Here is a 24189-nt window from a genome sequence, read left to right as displayed (position 1 = left end):
TGATTTTTTTTTTTCAAGGCACATTTGCTCACCAGGTCAGAGTCAGTTCCCTCCTAGTGATTGATAATGTCTTCTAATATCATCCAAACATTAATATAATATAGCAGTAATGAAGACAAGCTGTATATTGACTTTACAATGTTGGGTGGTGCTGTTAAATCTCCCCTGCCAAGATTTTCTAAATCGTGTTCACAAGAACTCCTAAGAGTTTCAGATCAATTTTAGTGGTGCTCATTTCCAAATTGATAATAACATTTTTTAAAGTTAGATTTATATTTTGCTTCTTTCTAGGAGTCCCAAGGGTTCATGTGTTACACTTCTTCTTCCAATGTTCCCCATAACAATCTTGTACGATAGGTTCAACTGAGGAAGTGTAATGGGCCCAAAGTCACCCAGGGCCTTCCCAAGTGGAGGCAAAACTTGAATCTAGTTCAACCCTTTAATCACTAATAACAGTTTAACTACACCGTACCAACTGCATTGTTTTGAACCAATGCATACTATTTTCTGAAATTGATTTGAAATTCTGCCCTGCTTATATTCCCTATTTTGGACAAATTTTAGGAAGTACTAGGTGCTCCCTAAAATTAGTGAAACACCATTGCATTATATTATATTCCCAGCCTCGCAGTGTTGGTAGGATGGAAAGCAGTTTCTGCTAAAATACAGCTCTGAACCCAAGTAGAAATTCCTCTCTGAGTAGCAGAGTTGTCACTTCTTATTTCCTAACTCACACATTCTGAGGGACATGTAATTGAATGGATTATAAAACAAATGTTATGCTTTAGAGTGATGTTCCTGTTCAGATCATCAATTGGTCAGCTCTGCTATCCGAAAGAATATTCTGTTCTTCTCCCATCAGTATTCTAACTGCAAGTATCTGTAGGCTATTTCCATGCATATGAGAATTTTCATGTACACATTTATTGGTATTTCTGCAAACACTAATGTTTCCCAAGTATCACTGAAGCTTCCCACTTCTTAATGAATAATGGTACTTGTATTATACTAGGATTGGAATCTGACGGATGACAACTTCTGTTAAAATATACAACAGCACTACAAAATGATGTACAGCATTTGAAAACATAGACTCAATTATTACTAAAGAACCTTTACCCCAATAATACATATGTTTAACTGAGAATCAAAGAAGCTGATTGAAGGTTAAAAAAGCTATGAATAGATTAAAACACTTTAATGAGAGCTTTGTTGCAGTAGCTTGTTCAAGGTCTGCTTGGGAGAGGTATAATTGAAAGTTATAATTTTCTCCAATAATCATCAAGGCCTTTCACCCTTGTAATATAATGTGTATAAAAGTATCTGAATTTATCACTGGGTCAAGGGAATTCAAATATTTGCTTTTCATGTGACAAAGCTTTCGTGTAATAATGTCAGATTTCCACAGGACATAGTATATTTCAGGGTCAGGAAAGTCAGCTGGGGCTTTCAGCTTTCCTGGATGATGGGCATGAATTCCTAACCCCAAGAATTGAACAATAGCAACACAAAATGGATTTTCTCTCACTAAACTGGACTATTAATCAAAAATCTCTGATCCTTCTCAGAGGTCTTGGGAGGTTTTCAAATGAAACTGGTTGCCTTTAGAATTTTAACCACTCAAAAGTGAACACGTGTATTTGTTCATTTGCTGTTATAGTTGAGGATATTAAAAAAAATTGGAGAATAAATGGATGCAGTTTGATTTAAAAGCCTTAGTAGCGTCTAAACATATTTTCATTTACAATGTTTACTCTTGAGTAAACAGACATTCTCGAGCAGTAATTGATTTATATGCAGACTGCTGTTCTTTTGTAATTTGAACCTTAAATGTATTTTTTCCTTTGCATATTTTTCCTCAGCTCTTCAGTTTTGAGGGGAGGAGGATTTAAAATTGTCCTTTCCAGTCTGATTATTTTTCTTTTTTGAAATGTGATCATAGTTGTGTTAAACTTGGTTTCAGCGCACACATTTCCCCAGTGCTTCGTGTTTCAATCAGTAGTGGAAGATGTTTTATGACTGGCTATGTCAATGATGCATGTGAATTATACGCTCAAACCTCTTCAGGGGGAAATCTCCCCCATCTAAGTCATTATACATTTTAATAAAAACTGGGCATGCGTATAGAGAAATACCATCGATCATGTCATGAATCAGAAGCTGTCTGTCTTCCTGCAGACTGTGAAAGCCTCTCTTTGAGGCAGGATATTAAATAAGAGCATCAGCCATTTTGCCTCTTGTTTGGGGCTAGAGGTGATTTCGGTAGCTGTAATGGGATATGGGAATGAGTTTGGGAGGCAGAGGGAAGAGCTGCAACCAGGGGAGCAGTCCAGTAGTGGGTTTCACTTACCTTCGCTACCATTTCGGAACTGTGAGCGTGCACGTGCGCATGCTTGCTTTGCTTGCGCGTGGCTCTTCTGCGCTTCTGCACTTCTACGCATGCGCAGAGCATCCGTGATGAGGTCTGGGTGGGTGGGTGGAGCCTCCCACCGCTGCCGCTACCGGTTCTCCCGAACTGGGACAAACCTGTAGAAACCCACCACTGGAGCCGTCAGATTACAGGTAGCTTAACTTGCAGAAGGAATGTGGGCATTGGTAAATGTCTCAGAAGAGACCCTTCCTAGTTTCTTGGGCTTTAAAGGTGACGGAGGAGACTTACAAGATTGATGCCAGCCTTACAAGGTAGTCCAGAGAGGACGCACACCCATGTGAACTCATTCTACTTTATTGTGTGAATCTTGCCAGTACATTTCTCCCCCATTGCCATTCATTCTGCAAGCTACGTTTCCTCATATCTGACTATTACCCTGACTGCAGCTCTAAGGTCACTCCCACATACCATTAGAGTAGCTGAAGTCTTTCTTCGGATAGGAGTCTCTTGAACTCTTGTGAGGTTAATTATTATGGTTGATCCTGCATGTCTAGTAGGTTGAATTGTGACATTGAGAACCTTGTGAACTTAGTTAGTATAATGTGTGAAAAGGGGAAGCCTTTCTAGGCAACAATAAAAAAGAAATGACTGGTAGAAAGGCAACTTTATTGGTCACTGAGACTCTTTTTACTCATTTTGTCAAGATAAGAAGGAATGATAGGATTTAAGGAAATTTTAAATAGAAATATATATAATATATTTGTAAGATATATTCAAAAGCCAGTTTGGTGTATTCTCCGATTTTTTTTCTCTTCAGGAATATATTAATTTCTAGACATGTGACATCAGACTTTTTTTAAATCAACAACTGCCTAAGCCTAATGCTTTTTACATATAGAATTCTGTTTATGTCGAGAAACATTTTAAAAATCTTTTTGAAAAATAGATTTAATTTTTTTCTTAACATATAAATCTATGCCATCTATAACAAGATTATTTACAAACTCATTTAATCTTTCCATTACCATATAATCCATCCTTAATCTACATAAAGTCAAACAAGGAATGAGGTGTTACATTTTGAAGGATTTCTGAGTCCAGCATTTCTATTCCTTAGCACTATTGGTTTTTTTGTTTTGTTTTGTTTTTTACTAAATGGAAGAAAATATAAATGAAAGCTGTTGATTTTTCTCTAGTTTCTCCAAAGTAATTAAATCCAAGCTACAAAATAAGTCATCTTAAACTTAGGTTGGGACTTGGAATACAAGATTATATCCTAAAAAATGTGGGTGGTGTTTGATTCCCTTTGGTAGGCAAAACAAGACAGCTGTTGTTTGGCACAAGATTTCTCTGTGCCTCTTGCTTGCTGTGAGCAACAAATTCTAAGTATATCTTGCAAATATAGTATATCATACAGAGAAGAAGAAACCAATAAAGGAGAATATTTGTAGCTCAGGATTGACATAAAGGATCCTTGGTGCTCTCTGAGCTTGCTTGTTTTCTTGCAGATGTTTCATTACCCTAAATAGATAACATCATCAGTGTTAGTAAAGAGTGCTGTTTACTGTCAGTTTATTTTCTGGTGACTTGTCTGTTTGTGGGGGTGGGATGGTCTTAGAGATTCTTTGGTTGGGCTGTTTACTGATGGCTCTTTGGTAGTTTCTTGACTGGGGTGTTGTTTACTTGACGTTGGTCTAAAGTTAACCTTGGAGTTAATCTTTGCTCATCTGGGTGCTGATTGCTGGTGGAGAGGTTTTGGAGTCTTTTTGATCTCTTTTGGGCTGGTTGATTGTCTCTTTTGCATAGTCTATAGATGTTGTTAATGTCTATGTGTCTATTGATGGCTGATTTGTCAGAATGCCAGGATTCTAGAAATTCCCTGGCACTTTTGGACTTGGCCTGGTCTAAGAGAAGAAGAAAACCAAGAAGGAGAACTTGTAGCTATTTTGTTAGCCGCTGTTATGTGTATGTTCCTCAGGTTACGGTTCTGCTTTCTAAATTTATTAGTATATTTGTTTTTTATTTTATTTTGTTGGTTGTACGTTTAATATAGTTATATTACTATTTTGCACTCTGTTTATTTAAATCCTATGAATTATTATTTCAGTGAGATCACACCTGGAATATTTGCATCCAGTTTTGGTTACCATACTATAAACAAGATATTGAGACTCTAGAAAGAGTGCAGAAAAGAGCAATAAAGATGATTAGAGGGCTGGAGGATAAAACATATGAAGACTGTTACAGGAATTGGGTATGTCTAATCTAATAAAAAGAAGGACTAGGGGGGACGTGATAGCAATATTTGAGGGACTACCATTAAAAAGAGGAATTAACCTATTCTCAAAGTCAGTGAAGACAAGTCACAAAGTAATGGATGAAAACTAATCAAGGAGAGAACCAGCTTAGAAATAAGAAGAAATTTCCAGTCAGTGAGAACAATTAATTAGTAGAATGGCTCACCTCCAGAAGTTATGGATACTCCATCACTGGAGACTTTTAAGAAGAAATTGGATAGCCATTTCTCCAGAATGGTATAGAGTCTCCTGCTTGAGCAGGGGGTTGGACTACAAGACCTCCAAGGTCCCTTCCAATACTGTTATTCTGTTAAGTGTATGTAACTAGCATGATGGTCCCTGACTTCAGTGGATTGAGAAATAACCAATACTAAGGCTATGATATTTCCATTTATTCTTAAAATACACACTTCCTCTGATAAAAATTGAGAGATTCAGCTTTATGGCCCTTAGAGAAAAAGGTTAGCTCACTTTGCTTTAATACTTAGTTTATTGGAAATATGGCTATCACCTTTTCGGGTTACTGCTATCCATTGAAATTGACATAGATTGGGTAAAATGAAGAACTACCATACATCTCAAGCACAAATTGTGCAATATCAGCCTTGCTATAAAATGACTAGATGCCTTCAAAGCCAATCCAAGACATAAGGAAGTAAACCTGTGTGAACAGCAAAGCCAACAGCTTGCCAATGAGAATTTAATTTGGCTAATCAGATCTATTAGGGTTAATTGAAAGCTAATTGACTGCTGAGCAAACCTTTTCCCCCTTCAATTTAGGAGAATGTGCTGCTTTGTTTCTGCATCTTGGGAGGAGTGCTGCAAAATTATCAGTACCATACCGGATTATTTTTTTCCCCCAACCTTTCCTTGCAAAATGTCTTCTATGTTTTAAATGATAAGTTTGTTTTTGTAAACCTTCCTAATTATATGTGATCATTTTCAAGTAAATTAAATTATTACCAGTTTTGTTGAAGCCTGATCTGAAAACTTTAATTATCACAATGCACAATAGCATTCTAGACCTATACTTTAGATCTAAATTAAATATCAGTAAGCCTATTTGAAAACGGTAATTCACATTGTATCTGTAGATGATCCAGATTCTTCATTTACCGTGATACTGGTGGGTGGGTGTGTGCGCACACACACACACTGTTTGTTCACAGGAGATTGTAGACTAACTGGCAATCACGTGTATTGTAACAGAATAAGTATCAGCAAAATTTGGACTTCTGATTTATAGCTATGTTAATTGGAGAACCATTCTTTAAAGCGAGCATGAATAGGGCTCTTTTATGAAGAAAAGCAATTGGGATGATCTGCTGTTTCCATCTTCTTTGTGCAGCAATTCATTTTCTAAAAAAAAAAAATGCTGAAAGTACATCAAGTCACTTTTATTTATTTATTTATTGGTTCGATTTATATGCCGCCCTTCTCCGGAGACTCAGGGTGGCTTACAATGCATTAAGCAATAGCTTTCATACTTTTGTATATACCTGCTTAGTAGGGCTTTCGCCCCCCACCCCTAAGCGGTGTTCTTTTTTATACAAAGTCAGCTTATTGCCCCCACAATCTGGGTCCTCATTTTACCTTCCTCGAAAGTATGGAAGGTTGAGTCAACCTTGAGCCTGGTGAGATTTGAACTTGCAGTAATTGCAGGCAGCTGGTGCTACTTTAACAGCACCTTAGTCTGCTGCGCCACCAAGGCTCTTGGTATATTATATTTTGATAAATATAATCATTTACAATAATGATAATCATTATGTGGATTAGGTAAACCAGATTTTTCATGAGTTCTTGTTTCCACATCTCTTTCGCTCTCTCACTCTCTCTCTCTCTCTCTTGAGGATTTTAACATGGTCATTTCTGAACTGTCTGCCTGTGGCAGCACCCAGACAGGAGTAAATGAAAACTAATTTTCCATCTCTTAGAGTATATTACATTAAATGTCAGTGACAGTTCTGAGCAGACCCACCTTTTCTTCTCCATATTCGATTCACTTTTTATGAAACAATAAGAAAGGGGAACTGATGCTTGCCAAAATACATTTATCCCATGGGAGATGCTATGGCAAAACTTCAGGAAACCTCAGTGGATAAAAGATGGCTCTTTCATCTACAAATTCTGCTTTCTAACATTTCATTGTGAGTTAGATGTTCCCTTTGGGGGGAATCTTTTGGGATCTGTTTCCATCGAAAGAGAGCTAAGAGAAGGAGGTATTCTTTTTTTTTCTTTTTTTTTAATAATTTTTTTTGAATATTTTACATTTTTAAAACCAAAAACATAATAGAAAAAGACCAAAAAAATGAAAAAAGAAAAAGAAAAGAAAGAAACAAAAAGAACATACACATACACCAAACAGTAAAATACAAAACATAAATAACAACATTATATGATATTTTACAACTTTCTACATCGACAATTATCTTTACTTTTGAATTCAATCTTCCTAATCATTCTCTTATTCTTATGTAACCATACTGAGCATTCTTATTAACTAAATTGTTATATATACTTACATCAATAGTTGTATATGTACTTACACCCTATTTATTAACATAGTCAATATTTTATCCTTACCAGTATTTAATACTCTTAGATTCCAATTAATCAAATTTCAATTTACATTCTTATTTCTTGTTTTGATTTCTATTTTCTAGCAATGTATAGAATCTATTCCACACTTTATAGTAGTCTGAATCATCTCTTTCTTTAATCTCCATTGTCATTTTATCCATTTTAGCACATTTGAGGATCTTTTTAATTACTATTTCTTCAGGTGGTGTATTGATCTGTTTCCCCATTTGCGCCAGAGCAATTCTGGCCGCCTTTAGTATATGCAATATTATGTAGTACAAACTTTTCTCCATTTTCTTATCAATCATTCCTAGAAGAAACAACTCCGGTTTGAAATCAATCTTTTGGAGTGTAATCTCTTCTAACCACCTTCTGGTTTTATACCAAAAATTTTTAACACTGGGGCACATCCACCACATGTGGTAGTATGTTCCTAATTTATGGCCACATCTCCAACATTTAGGTGATAGGTTGGAGTACATTTTTGCCAATCTCGCTAGTGATAAATGCTATCTATAAAACATTTTATAGCTGTTTTCTTTATATGTTACTGCCATAGTCAATTTATAATTTTTTCCCCCACAATTTTTCCCATTTTTCCAATTCTATAATGTGTCCAAAATTCCTAGCCCAACTTATTATTGTTTCTTTGACTGTTTCTTCTTCCAATTTATATCTTAATAGGTAATTGTATATATTTGTAATCATTTTTGTCCCCGGTCCTAATAATATTTTATCTAGTTCCAATTATTCCCTGTTTATGTCAAATTGTTCCTTATCTTTTTTAAATCTAGTTTTGATTTGTAAATATGGCCACCATTCCAGATTTATTCCTTGTTTTTTCATGTTTTGTACTGATTTTAATTCTCCTTTTGTGTCTGTGGAGACATTAATGTCACAAATTAGAGACAATTCGGAAATAAAGGGACTAAAAATTAAATCATAAAATATAAGGTCCAAGCATTTGCAGACAATTTGGCATTCATTATTGAGGAACCTTTAGAATCTGGACCTACTTTATTACAAGATATAAACCAATTTGGCATGGTAGCAGGATTTAAAATGAATAAAGACAAAACTAAAATATTGACTAAGAATTTAACCAACAGTCAGAATGAAGAACTAGAGGAGAAGTTGGGAATCTCTAGAGCAAAGAAAATTAAATATTTAGGAATTTGGCTATCGGAAAAATGTACTACGATAAAGAGGGATAATTACGATACACTTACATTACAAATACAAAAAGATTTGGACAACTGGACTAAATTACCAATATCATTAATTGGCAGAATTTCGACAATCAAAATGAATATATTACCCAAGTTACTTTATCTGTTTCAAACAGTACCAATAAAATTAGGGGAAAAAATTCTTTGAACAATTAAATAAAATGACATCAAAATTTATATGGTCAGGGAAAAAACTGTGTATCAAATTCAAATTACTGCAAGATAGTAGGAAAAAAGGAGGTTTCAGTTTACCAGAATGGGAACTTTATTACCAATCGGCATCCCTAACATGGCTTAAAGATTGGATACAACTTAAAAATAAACGAATACTAATGATAGAAAGCCATGACCTCCAGCTTGGTTGGCATGGCTTTCTTTGGGATGGGAAAAATAAGTCACATACTTATTTTCAAAGATACATGTTAAGAGATGCCCTACTGAAAGTTTGGGAAAAGATTAAAAAGAATCACTATACGAAGGTCCCAATTTGGTTGTCTACAGTGGAAGCAATGATACATCCAGATACCACAGATTTAAACAAAATGGTGAGATATTTAGAATTACTGAGAAGGGGGTATTCTAACCCCCTTACTTTTTAATTTGTACCTCAGTTCCATAATTTAGGCTCTCTTATCTTCTAAGCATCACTATCCAATATTAGCAGAAAAATCCCACCCTGGCTATATGAAGTAATAAACGTAGTACTGTAATGTAGTAGTACAATACACACAATGTAATTTTGTTGGTCTCCCAGGTGGGAATGAGAAGGGCATTGAAAGCATTGGCTTCCTTTTATCTAAAAAGACAACTAGCAGTAAATTATATGAAAAAAGCCAAAGTGTTGGTGTTTGCATGACACAACAGCAGGTTACATAAATGGCAAATTAATGGGACTTCAACAGAGCAGGTAAATACTTATAAATATCCTGGGGTGCAGTTCCAGGTTTTCTTATCTTAGAGCACACATTTTTTCTTATCAGGCAAGTATGGCCCAATGTAGCTCCACAGCTGTCTTAAGATTCTTCCATTCAAAGTGGGCACATTTTTATTCCTGTAGCTTGCAAGCTTTTCTTTGCTAGAGTAATCTCTCGGCTTCTTTATAGTGTTCCAATTTGCATTCTTATAAAGTTTAATATCCTGGAAACTACCTAGTCCAAGTTTATAAGAGCACACAGCTCCAACTGGCATCAAGAATGTTGTTTTATGGTTAGAGACAGGTTTGGTTTCTGTGAGTACCAGAGCCTGGTTTTATCACTTTCATTTCTGGTTGAAATTGATTTTTCTCCTGTGGGATTTGTCTCTCCTGGTTTCGGGAGAATGTTTTAAATCAACCTGGATAACAAAGGCTAATGGCAAAACTCCAGTCCTTAGGACATTCAAATCTATTGGGACTTGAAAATGCCTGGAGTTATCTTATACAACATCTCCGGGATTTTGATTTTCAAATGAGTTTAAGCCTAATATCCTACAGTTATGGATTCTTATCAAATGGTCAGGTTATCTTTTATCATCTTATCTCTCTTCAGTTTTGATTCTGAATTTTTTTTTGAAGCTTTCACCTTGGCCAAGTTGGATGTACCATCCTCTGCAGTTCTGAGGGAGGTGATATAAAAAAATATCCCTTTTCAGTAGTGCTTATGCCCATGGGGAAATGGCTCTGCGAAATCCCTAAGCGATCTGCTCCTTTATTGCTCTCTCTATAAAGAATCCAGGAAGATATGTATTTATCCCATTTTAAAGAACTACCCTGGTAGAGAGGACAATACCTATCTGTCATTGTTTCTCTCTGCCCAGGACTCTGAAGTAACTTTCCAGATTGCCTGATTTTGTTTGTTGTATCCATCCTACTAAAGTTAAAGTTTAGCACAAATTTTGGAGATCACCACTGCTTTAAAAAAAAAAAAACTACAGTCACAATAATAATATGTATATTTGTAATTTTATTAGATTCTTAAATGTTTTGTTAATATTTGCAAGTCTACGTATTTGGTTGTTGTACTTTCTGGTCCAAAGGCTGTAATAAAATTTTGATTTTATACTTATTTCAGTCTTTCCCAACCTGGATATTTCTGGATATTTTAGTCTCTCAACAGTAATAGCAAACCTAGCCAAAGATCAGGGAATCAGATTTATAAACTGCAGTAGGGACTTCTCCTGAATCCAGGCGAACCCATAGTAGCCCATCTGTGGGTTTCTTTTCTTTTTCACTTTCCTCTTCTTTAGAGTGGCCAACCATGAATTCCAAGTTTGCTGTCTCCTATACTAAGGGAATGTTACACTTTGGCCTGGGTCCAGCCAACAGAATTAGAAGCTCAAGTCAATTCTTAAAGTATGGTCAAAGCATTCCCTCTTCCAACTTTTCCCCACAATAACACTGTAAAATTGGTTGGGCTGAGAAAGGGAGTGACTGACCCAGAGTCATCCAGTGAATTAGCTGAGAGTGAATATAGATTCACTCTCTGAATCTTCCAAGGATTAATTGGCAGAACCTTGACTGCTACACCATGCTGGCTCTCCACAGTGAGAGAATGGGTGCCAGGCTAAAGTATTCAGGCACTACTGAATGCCCTAAATTGGGGTGAGGTAGCAACAAGGCAATAAATGCAATTTTCTCTGTATCCGCATGTTTCATTGAAAGTCAGTTATCTCTGGCATTGCATCTCATTGTATCAGCCTGGTTCCCTTGCTGCTTCTGACTAGCTTGTCAACAGTTTTTTGGCTGGCCAACCACAACCCTGGCATAATCCCAGTGATCAGAAACAGCAATGATCATTTTGCTACATCTTGCCCAAAGAATCCATGCTCCCCCCCCCCAAAAGATCTTGGACTTTTAAAAAAATTGAATCTCAAAATACATCAATTCATACTGGTTTGCTGTCATACTGAATCTCTAGTCTTAGACTGCATTTGTCAAGAATTTTGACAGCTGATTAAAACCCGAGATGATTCATTTTCCTCCAAAGATTCTTGCAGAACTCTCTTTAGCGGGATTTGTGGAGATTGCAAGGAGTTACAATTGTTGAAGTATTTCAACAATTAAATTGTGTTCCATTTAGGTCCATTATAACCCCATAGATATTAGGGCAAAGAATTTTGGTTTTTCTTTCTAATAGCTTTCCTATGATTTGGCAAGGTTGCAAATCTCTTTACTGATAATGGGGAAGCTTGCAGTTGATTGTCCCAAAGATGCTTTTTCAAAAGGCAACTGGACTTTCTTCGTTTTTGCTTGAAGACATTTCACTTCTCATCCAAGAACGTCCTCAGAACTGAAGAAGCTTCTTGGATGAAAAGTGAGACATCTTCATAAACATTTGCAATTGGTTGTTTACATCATAGTCTCTAGGACCTTCATTAGTCTGGAAACTAACACTTGCATCTATCTTCTTCCAATCTTGAATCGATAATTCAACATGCTAAGGCCTACTATGGTTTGTTCTGCTTTGCTACCAAGGTTCAACAATATATTCTCAAACCACATCACCAACTTTTTTTAGGGTTGTGCCAATCTTCATAGGTTTGCTTTGCTTTTCAGGGTGGTTACCCAACTTGGAAACCCCTTGGAGTACACCAAACATCTTCCAGGTTGTTTGGCTGTGTGTGTGTATTGTAATATTTATTGTGCACTAAGCCGTCCAACCTCCAAGTGTTTCAGACAGTACTGGGGAGAAGTTGCAAGAGCTTTGACAATGAGAATCATGTTGTTTCCACAGCATGAATCTTTTTATTGAAGCAAATCTAAGTCACCCACCTAGGACTGTTACTTACATCTCTGGGAAGTAATGAAAAATATTTTTTTAAAAGCACCCTCTCTTAACTTGGCTTTTCTCCCCTTGTTGGACTCCCTGTGGAAAAATAGGAGGATAGCCAAATATTCCATAGCTGTGAATAGCATATTCTATAAATAGTTATAGAAATGGAGTCCTTAAAAGGAAATGCAGCTAATTATATTTCAAGAATTGGAAGGTCTGCTATAAATTTCATTTCTAACTGCGCTAGAAATGAAGCACTATTTCTGGCGAGCATCAGTTTCACGCATATTCATTCAGAATTCAGATTTGTCATGCTTTTATATTAATGGCCAATTTTTTAAAATGCATGAAATTAAGTGTTTAAAATCTTGAATATACTCTTTCATATAATATCTCTGAACTTTAACAATCTCTAATTTATTTTTATTTTATATTTTAGTGAAAGACAGGTTTAGCTTTAGTTCCCATCTTGCTTTTTAGCTCCCTGAGTAGGAATTAAGAATTTTGCCATTTAATAATGTTAATTCCAGGTTAGGGAACTAAATTGCTATGTATTTAAAAAGTAAATGCAATGTGATGAATATGGGATATGTTTTAAACAGATTGATTGATTGATTGATTGATTGATTGATTGATTGATTATTTGCCATCAAATCAGTATTGACTCTTAACAGTTATATAGACAGACTTTCTCCAGAATGATCTGTAATCAACTACATTAAAAGGATTAGAAACAAGATCATGTGAAGTGTTAGTACCACTTGATAATGCTTTGGTAAGAGCACACTTGGAATATTGCATCTAGTTTTGGTCGCCACAATATAAAAAAGATGTTGACACTCTTGAATGCATGCAGAGAAGAGCAATAAAGATGATTAGGGTACTGGAGGCTAAAACATATGAAGAACGGTTGCAGGAACTGGGTATGTCTAAATTTAATGAAAAGAAGGACTAGAGGTGGCATGATAGCAGTGTTCCAATATCTCAGAGGTTGCCCCAAAGAACAGAAGGTCAACCTATTCTCCAAAGCACCTGAAGGCAGGACAAGAAGCAATGGATGGAAACTAACCAAGGAGAGAACCAACCTAGAACTAAGGAAAAATTTCCTGACAGTTAGAACAATTAATCAGCGGAACGACTTCAGATGTAGGTGCTCCAACATTGGAGGTTTTTAAGAAGAGATTGGTCAATCATTTGCCTGAAATGATTTTATTTATTTATTTATTTATTTATTTATTTATTTATTTATTTATTTATTTATTTTTATATGCCGCCCTTCTCCAGAGACTCAGGGTGCCTTACAATGCGTTAAGCAATAGCCTTCATACTTTTGTATATTTTATACAAAGTCAGCTTATTGCCCCCACAAACCGGGTCCTCATTTTACCCACCTTAGAAAGAATGGAAGGCTGAGTCGACCTTGAGCCTGGTGAGAATTGAACTCGCAGTAATTGCAGGCAGCTGGATGTTAAATGCTGCCTTAGTAGGAGGCATTAGCCTCCTACGCCACTCAGGCGTAGGGTTTCTTGCTTGAGCAGGGGGTTGGACTTGCTTGAGCAGGCGGTTGGACACTAAAGTCCCTTCCAATTCTGTTATTCTGGTCTTTCTTTCTTTCTTAGCCCTAACACATTTCCTCTTTCAACTGTTGTGATGCTCCCACAAAGCAAAGCATTGTGCCAACCTCACTCATAAACCTCTGATGGATATGGTGTGCCTCCTTCAAAATATTTATTGCCTCATTTTTTCCATCAGTCACAACATAAGTGAATTCTACATAGGCATACTCTATATAGGGAACTGAATATTTGGCTCTTTAAAAAAGACTTTTGTCATATTGTCTCTTGGTTATCTTTCAGATCCATTTCTTCAACCATAATTTGCCACATCAATATGCTGCAACCAAAATTTACTCTCTCTTTCATGGGAAAAAAAGATGCTTAAAATATAACCTTGATTGCAGTTCTCAAAAGCACAACAAATATCCTTACTTTATGAATTTTATTAAACCGTAGTAGCTTGGGTTTAGATGTTTTTATTAAAGGGAAATTGAAAAAGGGAAATCTATTATGTTGCTTCCTACTTTATATAATGTTTGGATTATATAGTTTTCTGCAACCTGGTGTGCTCTAATGGCCATAATGACTGGGAATTCTGCAGGAATGCCTGGTTGTGGAAGGCTGGTAATAGATAATTCTGAAGATTATCATGGACTCTAAATGCCTGGATTGAGTGTCTGCATGTATCTCTTCCTAAACAGCAAGCAGAAAGTCTGGTGAGCCTTTAATTATCTCTGATATCAAGAAGGGGAGTGTAGCACATAGGTGAGTGAATTACCTGTTTTCTTTTATTTCTGAATCTTAATAAACAATAGTAATGAATTTGTTCAAAAGATCTGTAATACTTCTCTATGACCTCAACCATCTTTCATACTTGTTCAGACTAATACTATACCAAAATCTGCCTTGGAAATGTTCTTCTCTTTAGAAAGAAGCATCTGTTTTTCTACCTTCTTCTCAAGGTGTCTGGGAATTTCTTTTAAATTCCTCTTCATAATGTTTGAGTTTCCTTTCTTGTTGAAGATGCTCCAAAGTGATAGAGTTGATGTTTCACTTTCCCTTTGCAAAATTCTAAAGCAGCATTTCAGTATTGCTGGATGAGGAATTCTGGGAGTTGAAGTCCAGCCATCTGAAAGTTGCTGAGATTAAGAAAGTCTGGGTTTAAAGCCTTTTGGTTGCCTGCCCTTCCCAATCTGAAGAACCCTAAAAGAAAGAGTCTTGCATTAATGTCTTCCTTTGGAACTTCATCTCAAGCATGAAGAGGCAAGAGAAATGAGAATTCTCAAGAGGTTGATTGAGAACAATCAACCCATGGAACAGAAGTTGCCTTCAGAAGTTGTGGGAGCTTCATCACTGGAAGCTTTCAAGGAAGCGATTGGACTGCCATTTGTCAGAAATGGTGTAAGGTCTCCTGCTTGGGTGGAGGGTTGGACTAGATGACCTACAACATTCCTTCCAACTCTGTTAATCTGGAGAAATGTTTGTGCAATGGAAGGCAATATAGCAGGATCCAATCTGGATCGATCACTGGAGTTTTGGCTTCCAAACTTTCGGACTAGCTAGAGAGAAGTTCCCTGAAAATAGGTTCCAGCATGAGTCCTAAAGCTCAGAAGACAAAACCTCTGCTCCTGGTGAACGACCCAGATTGGATCTTGCAACGTTCTCCTGGGACATGTATATTTGCCTTCATTTGGAAGACAATATAATTACATCTACACCTCTTGGCCTCTTTGTAGTTAAATTCAGTGCAAGGAGACTAGGAGAATTCTTCTGAGATTCTCTCTCTCTCTCTCTTTTTTAAAAAAAACATTTTCTAAAGCAATTTTTTCCTCATTGAAAGACAGCTACAAAAAAAAATGGATGATTTTGTTTGCCCAACACTTATTTCATCATATCATCAACACTGTTAACACTTGAAAAGAACAAATGTTAACACTATTTAGAATGTTTTCTAAAAGATTTGTTTTCTCTTTGTATGCAGGACTGGCACCTTGGAGCCTGGAGACAAGCTGTTAGCTATTGATAATATCCGACTTGACAATTGCTCAATGGAAGATGCAGTGCAGATTTTAAAACAGTGTGAAGAACTTGTCAAATTGAAGATCAGGAAGGATGAGGATAACTCTGGTACAAAAACTCTGAATTAATCTGTTGACAAAAAAAAAAGTCCTTTCGAAGACTAATGAGGTTGACAGATTGTGAATCAATATTGTTAATTAATATGCTTGCATATTCACACGCTTCCTATATACAAACAGGCCCTTTCAAAAAGATTCGGAGGGCTGCAAGTTTCTTTGTGATTGACTGGAACTTCTTCTGAGCTTGGCCTTTCTATGACTTCTGTCATCATTATTCAGCCTTTATTTGCCTTCATTCGTGATTATTCAGCTTCTTTGTTCCTTTTAACAGATGAGCAAGAAACCACTGGGGCTATCATCTACACAGTGGAATTGAAGAGATATGGTGGGCCCCTGGGAATCACTATTTCAGGCACAGAAGAACCTTTTGACCCCATTGTCATTTCAGGCTTGACAAAACGAGGGCTGGCAGAAAGGTGAGTTGCAATTTGCAACCTTAGAGTCAGAGGCCTGGAGTGTCACTGCAGGCTTCAGCTTCCAAAGAAGCTGATATTATTATCAGCTAATAACTCTGTTATTATTATCAGTTAATAACTCTGTTATTAACAGAATAACAGAGTTGGAAGGGACCTTGGAGGTCTTTCTAGTCCAGGGGTCTGCAACCTTAAACACTCAAAGAGCCATTTGGACCCGTTTCCCAAAGAAAAGAAGCCACAAAACCCTTCCCATGCCTGACTATTTCTTGAGCAGTGACAAAACTAGCATATGTAGTTGAATTAAATGTTCTGTTTTCTTCTGAAACTTTTCTTTTCTTGGATTTATCTACGGTTGGCCTACTGTTGGAAGAAACATCCTTCTGGGTTCTGCTCCAAGTGGGGAAAAAGACACTGGAAACATGGAGACTGCTTGGAAAGATGGTTTAATGGTGGACAGGATCACATGGCTTGAGTTCCTGAACAGAAAAGGGGCAGATACAGCGAGTTTTTGGGTTTTATGCTCTCTCTGGCTTTGAACTTCCTGGGGCCCAGAAAGAGTACTCTGACTGGTTGTCAGACTCCCAGGGGGTGGGGGTCCTAGCTAGCCTTGCTGGCTGATGGTCACATGTGCTTCCCAGGCCACATGCTTCCCAGGTCACATGTGGTGAGTTTCTGCTGCTATTGTGTAGAGGGCTAATCCTATCTTTGTTGGATCTTTGGCAATTCCTACTATGGCTCTGCCTGAAGGAGGTAGATCTTTGTTATGTAGAATAGACTGGCCCAGGCCTTAATGGCCCATTGACAAAGGGTGGGGGCAGGAAGATGGGAGCTGCTTCAAAACATGCTTATCCATTTCTCATCCAGGGAAATATAATATTCTGCCTTTTTCATATTTCCTAAAATATTTCATTCTTCCAGGAGAGGGGTGGGTGCTAACTTCCTACACTACCAAGGGTTGAAAAGCTCTATAAATTGCATGCCAGCGGGTGTCGCACATTGGCGGTTGTGACGCATATTTTGAGTGACAGGGAGCCACAGCAGAGGGGTGAAAGAGCCACATGCGGCTCCAGAGCCGTAGGTTGCTGACCCCTGTTCTAGTCCAAACCCCCCCCGCTGAAGCAGGAGACCCTATACCATTCCAGACAAATGGTTGTCCAATCTCTTCTTAAAAGCCTAAAGTGATGGAGCACCCACAACTTCTGAAGACAAGCCGTTAATTGTTCTGACTGTCACGAAATTTCTCCTTATTTCTAGGTTGGTTCTCTCCTGCTCACTTTCCATTGAATGATCTGAAAAACAAGATTGTATGATAGATTTTTCTGAACATTTAGCCTCTTGGATAGCACAGGCGTCCATACTGTGTTGATAATGTTATGGACATTTGTTAGTTTTATGTTGATATGTGCACCAGGGAAGTCAGTTTAAGACACCCTATTTGAAAAGTTCCATTGCTTTACCTTTCTTGTTTGCTACTTTTCCCTAAAAAAAACCCAAAAACCCTTTGTATCCTGGCAGATTGAAAGACAAGATTGGAAAAAGAGAGAAAGGAGATGAAAAATAACCAGTGTCCAAAGATTTATTTAACAGATACTTTGTAATCCTAAACATACCATAACAATAATTAAAAGCCAGATTAATATTCAAACCCACATGAGAAACTTTACCAAAGAAGAAAATACTGTTGTTGTTGTTGTTGTTGTTGTTGTTGTTGTTGCTGTTGCTGTTGCTGTTGTTGTTGTTATTTTTTAACCTTCAAAGATATTCCTCCTAAATTGGCTTGAATTACCTGTTATTTGTTCTGGTGCTCAGGATTAGACCCAAATATAGTCTTATATAGGGGCTCCCCAACATTGAACTCAGTGGAACTTAAGACTTGAGTCTATCTTTATAGCTTGGGAGTTGGAACATCGGCACTGCCATTCTAAAAACAAAACAAAACCCTAAGAAATTGCTTCCATGCACCCTCACATAATTGATTGATTGATTAGTCATGTACCATCAAAATCATTTTCAACTCCTAGGGACCACATAACTTTTTAGTGTGGCCACCTAGGTCACACCAATGTTTCAGATTTGCAAAATAACGTAAGGGGTGGGTGGGGGGATTCAGAGTATGGGGAAATCGGATTTCTTTTTAAATTGGGGTTTTTTGGGGGGGAGGGGTAGTAGTAGTTGATGATGGTAGTTTTGTAGATCTGAGTTTACAGTACAATGTTAAGATTGTTGTAAGGATAACATTACAATGTTAATATGTTCCCTTCCTCCAAGGAAACCTCACTCTAGTTTTCAGCAGTCATGGTTAATTGGGTTCTCAGTTGCAAAAAACAAATGTGGGATGGGACACACTCTTGATCCAGCCGTTAGACTGCTTTACTAGCTGGTCTGCCTAGAGATGGCTTATCATCAAGATGCCATCAAGAGTCCTTCCTCTGTGAGGAAGATGAGCAGTTGAAAAATATGATCATAGATAGAGAGATAGATAGATAGATAGATAGATAGATAGATAGATAGATAGATAGATAGATAGATAGATAGATATAGAGCAGGGGTGTCAAATTCTATTTCATTGAGGGCCGCATCAGGGTTGTGTTTGACCTCAGAGGCGTGGCTAGGGTGGGCATGGCCAGCATGACATCACTCGTGTCAGGGGGCGCCTGTGGTGGCCCAAGCACTCTGCCAGTGAAAACAGGCTCCCAAGCTCCATTTTCTGCTGCAACAGCCTCCTGCAACCCTCTGCCAGTGAAAACGGAGCTTAGGGGGGGTGGGGCTACCCTCTCAAGCTCTGTTTTCCCTAGCAGAGGCACCACAGGCCGGTTCTTCATTGTTTCCAGGGCAACCCTACATGTCAGATCTAAGCACCTTGAGTTTGACACCCTTGATATAGAGAGATAGACAGACAGATAGACAGATGAACAAACAGACAGACAGACAGACAAATAGAGACAGACAGACAGACAGACAGACAAGATACACTAGAGCAGTAGTCCCCAACCTTTCCAGGTCCATGGATCAGCAGTGGTGTCAGTGGGGGGGGGGACGGGACGGGACAGAGAGGGGATAGTTTCATGTGCACGTCCGCCGCTTGCACAAATGAAGCTTCATGCACTCACACACCTGCCCATGACTTGCACCACCCAGTTCCCAACAGGCTGCAGACCAGTACCAGGCCATGGTTTGGGATTGGGGACCCCTGCACTAAAGGAAACACTATTCCAAGGCACAGATGTCCCTTGGACACAGATCTACCATTTTTTCCCTCTATAATATATCCTCAGCATACATGTATTCTCATGTAGAAGCTGGGATAGGGGGGACTTATTCTGAGGCACTTGTCTGTAGAGTTATCTGCCTGGTTTCTATACATGTTGGCCAGGCCAGACTTCCACAATTGCTAACAGAAATGACATAAGAAACTGTTCAGTAGAAGAATAAGGAAATATTCCCATTAACACAGCTAGAAATGTTGCCCTGAAATTCAATCGAGGGACTTAGCCAGAATTCCTAGGATGCTACCAAGCTAATAAATGCTGACCATTGTTCATGGTTTCTAAAGGCTGAATCTCTACCTTGTCTTTTTGACTTTGTTAAGGACCTGATGATTCCAAACTAAGTTAGTTCTTGAGTTGCTTCTGTTATCTTTCTGAGCCAACAGTGCCATCTTATGGTGGCCCATTAACAATGTAGTTATTGCAACATTCCCACGGCCCGCACTCCTCCTGTTTATGTCATCCTATAGCCTGGATTTCTTCGGCTTTGAAGCCAAGAAAGTAGTACAGAAGGCATCCAAATTTTAATTTCCCTTCAAAGTCTTGTGACTACTTGAGCTTTTCACTTCAAGTCCACCACCCAGCAAGGATAAAATAAAAGTTTTTTTGAATATACACTGCTCTATTGAATATCTCTGTTTTGCTCTTTGATTGAGCCACAGTGACCTCTATTGTTCAGTTATGAAAATAATATACAGTACTGTATTGTACTAACTCCCCTCTCCCCTCCAAAATCCATTCCAAACCTTTTAACTGCTGGAATATAATACGAATTTGTCCACAGACAGGATTTGGAATATTAATTGCATGTCAGGGTACAAAGGTTTTGTTTTCTGTAGCAAAAAACCATATGGTGTTCTTTTGTTTGTATATGCTTTCAGTAAAAATCATTAGCCATAAAAGACAATGCAGGAGGAAAGACTTAAGCCAATAAAGCAATTTTATTACAGTCTTAGGTCAGCATATATACCTAAAGCCTTGTGTGTTTCATAAATATAGGAAGGAAGATCCTTGGGGTGGAGGTGGGGAATTGATGCAATATACCTAAAAACCATTATTTTTCCATTTCTGACTGAAAGCACATCTAAAGGCAAGTGGAGGGGAATATATTTTTTTTTCTCTTGCTACTATCCAGTAGAAGCTGTCTAGAAGTGAGTGGAATCTATATTGTAAGAGTTAGTCACTGTCCAACCTATTCCATAGACAAGTGTTTCTCAACCTGAGCAACTTTAAGAGGGGTGGTCTTCCACTCCCACCCTTCAGGTCAAGAAACACTGCCAAATAAAAAAAAAACCTGATTCCAGAGGAAAACTAGAAGACTTTATTGATAAGGGCTTTCATAACAGTTGTTTACAAGCCTGCCTGTGTTTTCCCTTCCCTTCCCTTCCTTTAATACAGAGGTCTTCAAAATTTGCCATCCAGCATAGCTGGCTGAGGAACTCTGGGAGTTGAAGTCCACAAGTCTTAAAGCTGCCAAGTTTGAAGACCTCTGCTTTAATATCACAGGAATTAGAGGCAGCCAGTCAGAATCTTTTAGAGCAGGGGTCTCCAACCTTGGCAACTTTAAGACTTGTGGACTTCAACTCCCAGAATTCCTCAGCCAGCAAAGCTAGCTGGAGAATTCTGGGAGTTGAAGTCCACAAGCCTTAAAGCTCTCAAGTTTGAAGACCTCTGTATTAAAGGAAGGGAAGGGAAAACACAGGGAAAACAGGGGCAGGCTTGTAAACAACTGTTATGATAGCCCTTATCAATAAAGTGTTCGAGTTTTCCCTGGCTGAGGAACTCTGGGAGTTGAAGTCTTAAAGTTGCCAAGGTTGGAGAGCCCAGTTTTAGAGTATTGTTTTGCCTCTCTGGGCCCTAGACATACAGTACTTCTGCACCTGTTGTTGCCTTAATGGTTTCTGGATGGCTTCTCCAAGGTCATCGTCAGCCCCAGTAGAAAACGAAATCCACATACAATCATAATTGTACTTTATTGAGTTTAGCTATAATAACAGAATCCTGCAAGTCTGATTGTGATGTACCTCCTCCCCTTATACTCCAGTGAAATAGGGTGGTGATTTCCTGAGTCGTTTCTGAATATGATCTGAATGTTGCAAACTTCAAATAGATCCCTGTTCTGCCCCCATCTTCAATTGCCTAGACAATGGATCTTGTGTATCTCCATCAAGGCAATCTTCCTTACCTTCTACAGTCACAGTAGCCTTTAGCCCCATCCCAAGCATCCTAAAATTAAGTTCGAAGCCATTTTAAAAATTAAAAATGGCCGAACCATTATGAGATCTTGACATTTCATCTAATTCTAGGCTCTTTCTTAAGATATGACAAATCATCATCATCATCATCATCATCATCATCTCCGGGTTAAGATTTTGACCAATTTCATTTCTGATATGAAATTGCTGGGTTATTCCTTGGTTATTATTTTATTAATGTGAATTGTAAGAATACGTACACAGTAGAATTTCTCTTCCCAGTATAAATCACAGGAACAATGAATGATGAATGGCTGGAAATCTATACATCATTATGGATTTTATTTTCATATTTTTCTTCGGATGTCCATAGTATTCTCTGTCTTATAATTCACGGTAGATGGATGGATTTTTAAATGAAATTGCTGCCATGCGTCACAGCTGAAGTTTCCTTTACTTTTTCCTTAGAACTGGAGCGATCCACATAGGAGATCGGATATTAGCTATTAATAATGTCAGCCTTAAAGGGAAGCCCCTAAGCGAAGCCATTCATCTACTCCAAATGGCTGGAGAGACAGTAACGCTAAAGATCAAAAAGCAAACCGAAAGTAAGTTTTAATTTTTTTAATTAATTAATTTAAATCAATATCACTCTGAATTACAGGTAGTCCTCAACTTATAACAGTTGGTTTACTGACCATTCGAAGTTACAACATCACTAAAAAAAAGTAACTTATGACCATTTTTCACACTTAAAACCATTAAAGCATCCCCATGGTCATGTGATCAAAGTTCAGATGCTTGGCAACTGGCTCATATTTACGATGATTGCAGTCTCCCAGGGTCATGTGATCACCTTTTGCGAACTTCTGACAAGAAAAGTCAATGGGGAATTCAGATTCACTTAACAACCAGGTTACTAATTTAACAAGTGCAGTGATTCACTTAACAATTGTGGCAAGAGAGGTCGTAAAATGGGGGAAAATGCACTTAACAAATGTCTCACTTAGTGACAGAAATTGTGGGCTCAATTGTGGTCATACGTTGAGGACTACCTGTATGCCTATCTCTTAAGGATGAAGAGAAAAGATTTTTTTTCTCTGAATTTCACACTTCACACTTTCTCTGAACTTTACACTTCCTTTAAAAGAAAGTGCAATGCAATGTTTTCCTCTCACACAAGTTTTCTTGTCTTTAATTTATTTATTTATTTATTCCATTTCTATAGCCGCCCATCTCAGCCAAGTTACTCTAACTTTGATCCAGCATTTAAAAAGTTGCTGAGAATTGAGTTGTAGAAAAAGTCGGGATTAGGCCTCCTTCTCTGTCAAATCTGATGCTCAAATATTGCCTGTCAGACTCTGTAGAGAGTTTCTTTCTTCTGACTTCATAATGCTGCTCAGGGGTGGGATTCAGCCAGTTCGGACCAGTTCGGGCGAACCGGTAATTGTGGCCCACGGGGGCCCACCCTCCCACCCATGCCGGCGCTATGCCGTCCTATTTAGCCATGTTTTTTAAACTGTGTGCAAGCCGTGCACCAGACCAAAGAGCATGCGCAGAAGGTTCACATATTCGATCCTGGGTGAACCAGTTGTTAAATTATGTGAAGCCCACATCTGGCTGCGGTATTTGACAAGTGGTTCACCATTGCTGAGAGAAACTGACTGGCCCAAGGTCACCCAGCTAGCTTTGTGCCTAAGACTAGAACTCACAGTCTCCCTTAACGATTACACCAAACTGGGACATGCTTGTTCTCTCTCTGTGTGTGTCTCTCTGCCTCTCTCTGTCTCTCTCCCCCTCCCTCCCTCCCTCCCTCCCTCTTATAGTTTTTATAACTTAGATTTTTTTAAAGACAACAATACAAATTTCACAAAAGAAATAAAGAAAGTAAAATAGTGAATAGATAAGGAAGGAATAGAGAAAAGGAGAAAAGAAAAATATTTATTAAACATGTGGCTTCTGGTCTTTGTATTTGCTCTTAATAGGCAGCAGATCTAAAACGCTATGTCTCTTGAGCATTGCTGGACAGCCCTCCAGAACCCCATTTGCAGCCATGAAGTGGACAACACAAAATCTTGCTGAAGTTTATAGAAATCCATTTCACCTCTTAAAAACTCTCAGACAGCACCTCTTAAAAGTCAGGTGTTCTCTTGCAACTTCAGAAGTATCCCGAATTGGAATTTTCAGTGCCATTTCAGTAGAGTTACCGTAAGCAACTTCATCCATCCTCATAACAAATTTATATTTGTCTTTTTCCCTAGAAAAGATTCTAAGATTAAAAACAAATTGTCCAGATGATGTTAGCTTAAATGTTCAGAAATGCCATCATCAAATGCAAAAATCGTTTGCCTAGAAATAAGTTTCTAGTTGATTTCATTCAATTTTAAGTAAA

The 24189-nt window shown here is 37.9% G+C and overlaps 1 protein-coding gene across 13 annotated transcripts in view; it reads left to right on the top strand.

Moving 5' to 3' along the window:
- Nucleotides 1–24189, top strand: part of GRIP2 (glutamate receptor interacting protein 2) — a 507637-nt gene that overhangs the window by 454196 nt on the left and 29252 nt on the right. For all 13 annotated transcript variants that reach the window (XR_015731670.1, XR_015731671.1, XM_034431563.3 and 10 more), the window contains 4 exons: nucleotides 14484–14547; nucleotides 15764–15909; nucleotides 16192–16336; nucleotides 22266–22405. Coding sequence is in view for 11 of the 13 variants with exons in the window: in XM_034431563.3 (XP_034287454.2) it covers nucleotides 14484–14547; nucleotides 15764–15909; nucleotides 16192–16336; nucleotides 22266–22405 (495 nt within the window). In the remaining 2 variants the exon portion in view is untranslated. The remainder of the gene's footprint in view (nucleotides 1–14483; nucleotides 14548–15763; nucleotides 15910–16191; nucleotides 16337–22265; nucleotides 22406–24189) is intronic.

This window comes from Pantherophis guttatus, chromosome 2 (assembly GCF_059756535.1).
Source record: "Pantherophis guttatus breed Tessera chromosome 2, ASM5975653v1, whole genome shotgun sequence".
In the NCBI taxonomy this organism is placed as follows: Eukaryota; Metazoa; Chordata; class Lepidosauria; order Squamata; family Colubridae; genus Pantherophis; species Pantherophis guttatus.
Note: the sequence above shows the minus strand (reverse complement) of the source record. Positions and strands in the feature narration are given on the sequence as shown.